We start from the raw sequence: 6,000 nt of genomic DNA on the forward strand, positions 1-6,000 counted from the left end.
GGGGGAAACTGCTCTTGAAATTGACATCTCTGGGTTCTCTCTCTTAAATCATCCCTGGCCTAAGAGTCTGTTCTGTCCGTAGCAGGGTTCTGCTAATGTCTACACTCAGAAGTGGAGCAGAGAGAACATCCTCATAGCTTAATTTGTAGTGGCAATAGCTTCCGTGGACATAATGGTCAGATCCTGTTCTGGAACCAATACTCGAGTCGTTAGAGTATCAATTATATGCACAGATGGTTTATTCTTAATACACTGGAAGCACAGACTTCAGTGCCCAGTTTCTTGGGGGTGGGCAAGGCTACATGGGTCAGTCAATACATGCAGTTCTGAAGTGCTGGAAGGGAGGACCCCTGCAGACCTTGACTCCCCAGACAGTGGCTGCAAGGGCTGCCTGGAAACCAGAAGTGTGTGAACAGCCCAGAGAGCATCCTTTCCTGGGAGTAGTTGTCTGAGAGCAATCAAGACTGGTGAGAAGCAAGGGGCAGCCACTGCACGGTGGATTGCAGGCATGCTCCTTTTAATGACTACTTTAGGTTTCATTTTGTTTTTATTAACCAGGGTATAGAGCTGACTTTCTTATTTTTATGATGTTTGTTTTCAGCACTGACACTATTTTATGCTTGTACAGAACACTAGAAATAGTCATTACAAATAGCAAACACTTGCAGGCCTCCTGTCGAAATAAAATAATCTAGAATTAGATACAGTTAAATGAATTTTAAGTGGCATTTTTATTTTGTATTAAACTATGGATTATTTTATTAATTTGTTTGCTTAGTATTCAATGGTTAGTCACCTTCAAGCTTACAAGTTCTCTCTACCGTTTAAAATGTTTAAATAGGTTAGAAGGTAATGTTCTTCTTTCTTTAATCTTCTCGTGTAGGAATAATCCTGTGCATATGTTTTGTTTCACTGTTTGCTTTCCAGGTGCCAGGATTGCCGAGTATTCCCAACTGTACGACCAGATTGTATTCAGAGAGACTCCCTTTAAGACGCAGAAGGACAGCTGGGCCAGCCCTCAAGAATCCCCCAACCTCAAATCTACACCATCTTCCCAAGTCCCACGTGGCAGTGAGGACTGGCATTCAACCTACAGTAATGGAGAATTAGCAGGTTTCTGTCCCCGGCCAGAGCAAGACTTGAAGGCAAAATATCCCACTTTGGAGATCAACACAAAAAGTACTCCAAGACATTTGTCCACAGCTTGCTCCGTGCCTTCTCTTCAAACCTCCGACCGTCTGCTGGGCTCCATGCAGAGACATAGCGTGGTAGTCAGTCAACCCAACAAAGAGAACTCATGTCAAGGCCATCTTTATAACTCTTTGGGTCGGAAAGGAGTCAGTGCTAACTCTCAGCTTTATAACAGGTCCCAGTCATCTTCCTCAGTCTTAATAAACAAGTCTGTGGACTCCATCAACTACCCTAATGAAACAGGGAGGAAACAACTGTTGTCTTTACACAAAGGTTCAAGGTGTGAGAGTCACCAGGATCTGCTACCAGGAATGGGTGACTCGTATCAACAGGGTACTGGAAAACATTCAGATCTCACTCTCCAAGACTCACAGAAAGTTCTGGTAGTAAATAGAAATGTATCCTTAAATGCCCAAATAGCTACACAGAACTATTTATCCAATTTCAGAGAGACTGAAGGAGATGAAGATGACTATGTGGAAATAAAATCAGAAGATGAGTCAGAGTTAGAGCTGTCTCACAATCACAGAAAGAAATCTGACCCGAAGACGGTAGACGCTGACTTTTCTGATAACGTCTGCAGCAACAACACATCTTACTCTTTGAATAGTCCATGCACTCCAAAAAAGCCAGTGAGCGGCAAACTTGGGGTCTCACCCTATCTGACACCGTACAGCGATTCTGACAAACTGAATGACTATCTTTGGAGGGGCCCTTCTCCCAATCAGCAAAACATTGTCCAGAGTCTAAGGGACAAATTTCAGTGTCTCAGTTCTAGCAGCTTTGCCTAAGGTTCTTAATAGTAGCTGCCCGAATTAACTTCTTCATATGCTCATGAATTCCACATCCTGAGGCGTGTTTTATATGTACCAAATTAAAACAGTTTTGTAATTAACAGAGGTGTAAAATGTACTTTCTTTTACAGCACAACTTTTGGAAAGGCTGATGAGCCAGCCAGGATTGTACTGTAGCCACGGTCAGCATCTAACTGTTTTCTGATGCTGGTGGTCATGTTTCATGTAAGTCAATCTTACTTGAACATTTCTAGGTTGGTTGTTGTTGTTTTTTAACAAGATGACCATATTTTTTTTCTCACATTCTGACAACAGTGCCTAGACTTTACGAAATGCAATACTCCTCTTATTATCCAGAAGCCAGTAGACTAGTTTTATCCTATGACTCAAAGGCAATAAGGAGGCTTTACCAAGTTTTTAAAAGGAAACTAAAGCTGTTTAAAGGATTATGCTCATTACATCTGGCATTTTTGTTCTATTTGTGGCAAGATCCTAGAATGACTTAAGCTAAAGAGCTCTAATTGGAGTGTAGTCTGCGGAGCCCTTTTTCGGGTTTCTATTCTGGTATTCCTACATTAGATCGTTGTAATGCAAAAATGGTGTAGCTATTGGAAATTAGCATGTACTGAGACCAATTTTCTGTAAGCAAAAATCGTTACCTGGATTCTTGGACAAGGCCTGGAGACTGTGCTGCTCTTCATGTTTATTTTATTATTTCTTTGGTGAAAGGAATGATTTCCTCAGTGGCTTAAAGAAAACCAAGGGCAAGAAAATGCAAATTGACTTAGCTATAGAAAAGGGGTGACACCTGGGAACAGCTTGATTATTATCTGCTTATATTTCAGTTGCAGGGCTGGGAGGAACAGAACATTTCTTATTATTTTTCTGTGCCTGTCTCTAATCAACATGAAGTATCCCACAAGCTAAAATAAAACAAAGCACTTTGAAGTTCCCTTTCCAGAGCAGCTTTTCGTATGAACTTCCATGAGGTCTGTGCTCGGCCACGTGACCTGTCCCCTCCAGGAGGGTTTCCTTGGCCGCAGTGCAATCTGTTTCCTAAAGCAAACACAACGTGGGGACCTTTTTCATTGTTCGGACTCTGATTAACACGTTCTAATAACATCTTTTATGCTGTAATTATGGTCTTTAAATAGCAGTTCACTGGGATATGTTGTAGTAATATAACTCTCTATGGGAGGAAACTAAAAATGAAATCTTGTGGGTAGAACGCAAAATCAAGGAAGCTAGAGAAAAACGAAGGTGGGTTTGTTGCTCCTTTATATAAATATTCTATTTTACTGGAGACTCCGGTCAGTGCAACAAGAATGTTTATCAACAGTGGCCTCTGGGTTCTCATTTTAAGCAGTTGTACATTCTGTGGCCCCCTCTTCCACCCTCTCAGTTTTCATTTTAAAAGATATGCTAATATGTGTAGGGCAAGGGATCTGGGCTTTTCATTTGAAGTAGAGCAGTGACATTGATTTGAATCAGTGACATCTTATGCTAATTATCCCCCCCCCCCCTTTTAAGTCCTCTGTTTCTTTTCCTTCACTGTAAAACATAAAATGTGACCATCATTATTGTACAAACAGGTACCCAAGGCATTCAGTTTTCTTTTTAAACAACAAAAAGTAACCCAGGCTTCCTGCTTCTCCATACTATTCTTGCTTCATGTAGCTTATAAAATGAAGTCCATACAAATGGCATGGTTCTGGAGACATTTTTTCTTTCCATTCCTTTCTTGAAACGTGGTCATGAGTTTTCAAGGTTAGCAGTGGCAGAAAAAACAAGCTCTGTGAGAAGGTAGGTTCTGAAACCTGCTAAAGGTATTTGCAAGAGTGCTACAAATCAGTTACCTGCCGCTTCCTGTTCCAAGGACACAGTCTCGCATTTTTGCCTTTTATTTCTATGACCCAAATTCTGCAGTGTCCATCGTTACCATGGTGTCTTATCTCGGAAATGATCAAGTCTTAACACCAGTGTCTTGGTGATAGCTATGATGTCACCTGTAGGAATATACTCCATGTATGATGTGGATGTCATACTGTATAAAACGTCTATGTGGTCATCTTTAGGTTCTAGGACAAATCTCTAGTTTTATAGATCACTTCTGTCGGACAGGATGCAGATTTTGAGAGCTGTGTGTGTGTGTATATATATACACATATATATATAATCATGTTCATATTTTTCCTCAAAGTTATCAATTAAGTGCTTTTGTTTAAAATAGTTTCTTTTGGAGGCGGGGTGAGGATGTACATAATTGAGGAAAAAGGGGTATATGTACTTCAAAGTATGTCATATCTTTATTAGGTCTCTGTATTGAAGGTTCATTTTTTTTTTTTATCAGTTCACTTTTCACCTACTCTATTCTTTGTGCAAAATAATGCATCTAAGAAAACATAGTTTAAATATTGTATATAAGTTAATAAAAGTTAGTAATGCTCATTATTTAATAAAGTTTATAAAGTACAAAGTGAATTATAGTGTGAATTAATGTGTTTATTCTAGAAAGGTCAAGCATTTTGTTCAAACATTTTGTCTTATGATCCGTGCAAAAAATGGTTCACAGTAGTGATATACCATATTTCAACAAGAGATCATTTTCTGTAATTTGGCTTACTTTTCAAATATTAAATTTAAAGTCTTGGATGTATTTGTTTTCTTCACAGGTGGCTAAGTTAGATCTATCACTAGATTATCTTTTATCTTTTTTTTTTCACTTTATAGTAACAAGATACCCTTTTAACTATTTCATTATTCAATAAAAAATTAATGTAAAATTTTTTGACAAAAATTAAGGTTTTTTTTTCATGTAATTTCATGTTCTGGATTTTTTGTTGTTGTTGTTAGACAAAAATTTTATAGAGAAGAAAAGCATGTTGATATAAATTGATAATTATAGATATTTTCTAAAGCAATTCTATTTCCAAATATAAGTAACACCCTGCTCCAGTTTAATGAAAACATATGTTGCCTAACTTTCCTCATACAGAGAAAAATGGCTTTAAATTTTTTCTTTACAGTGTTTTAGAGTGAAGAGTTCCCAACTTCACTCTGAGGATCCATCAGAGGATCCATATCTTCCTCTTCCACCTGGAAATTGAAAATAGATGGGGGATTTTTCTTTTATAAGTCATAAGAATTCAGTTTAGAGATGTGAATGACAGTAGAAAAAAAAACACCCTGTATAAACTCTATACATAAATTATAATTCTAGGGCAAAGAAAAAAATCTAATCTACACAGGAGGGAAATGAACTATAAATATAACTGTTAAACATGAATATTTAATAACATTTGTCAAAGTTTTCTTTTGTTTAAAAAAACTTCTTAAATTAAGCAAATCTTAACAATACTTCAAGAGCTCTTGCAGCCTTTAGTACGTAACTTCCTCTATCTGGACAGTGGTAACCAGATTCAATCCTATCAGCCAAAAGGGATTACAATTTTTTAAAAAACTTGCCCTGGCCGGTTTGGTTCAGCGGTTAGAGCGCCCACCTGCGGTCTGGAGAGACCGGGTTCGGTTCCCGCTAAGGGCATGTATCTTGGTTGCAGTTTGTCCCCGGCCCTGGTTGGTCGTGCGGGTGGCAGCCACTCGATGTGTCCCTTTCACATCGATGTTTCTCACTCTCTCTCTTCCTCTCTCCCTCCCACTCTGTCTGTACAAAAAATGGTAAAATGTCCTCGGGTGAGGAAAAAAAAAACGAATTTAATTTATTTCCTAATTTACATACGTCTACATGTCTTTAACTTAATCCTTGTCCTATGGACAAGGCCTGGAGCTTTCTTATGCATGCTTTAGCAGTGTTTTGTTTTTTGCTGATGTCTGGTCAGAGCACATGCCTGGGGTTCAGAATTAATCCCTAGTAGGGGGCATGCAGGAGGCAGCTTATCAATGTTCCACTCTCACATTGATGTTTCTTTCTCTCCCTCTCCCTTCCTCTCTTGCTCAAAAAAAAAATATATATATATATATGTACATATATATATATACATATATATGTGTGTGTATA

At 38.4% G+C, this 6,000-nt stretch overlaps 1 protein-coding gene across 1 annotated transcript in view; it reads left to right on the top strand.

Moving 5' to 3' along the window:
- The window catches only part of PLEKHG1 (pleckstrin homology and RhoGEF domain containing G1), a 211,446-nt gene extending 207,089 nt beyond the window's left edge, over nucleotides 1–4,357 (top strand). Inside the window, exon 18 of the mRNA XM_036248920.1 lies at nucleotides 928–4,357. Within this exon, the coding sequence (XP_036104813.1) occupies nucleotides 928–1,982 (1,055 nt within the window). The 3' untranslated portion in view covers nucleotides 1,983–4,357. The remainder of the gene's footprint in view (nucleotides 1–927) is intronic.
- Nucleotides 4,358–6,000: the final 1,643 nt, after the last annotated feature.

The sequence above is a fragment of the Molossus molossus genome, unplaced genomic scaffold (genome assembly GCF_014108415.1).
Source record: "Molossus molossus isolate mMolMol1 unplaced genomic scaffold, mMolMol1.p scaffold_m16_p_8, whole genome shotgun sequence".
Classification (NCBI taxonomy): Eukaryota; Metazoa; Chordata; class Mammalia; order Chiroptera; family Molossidae; genus Molossus; species Molossus molossus.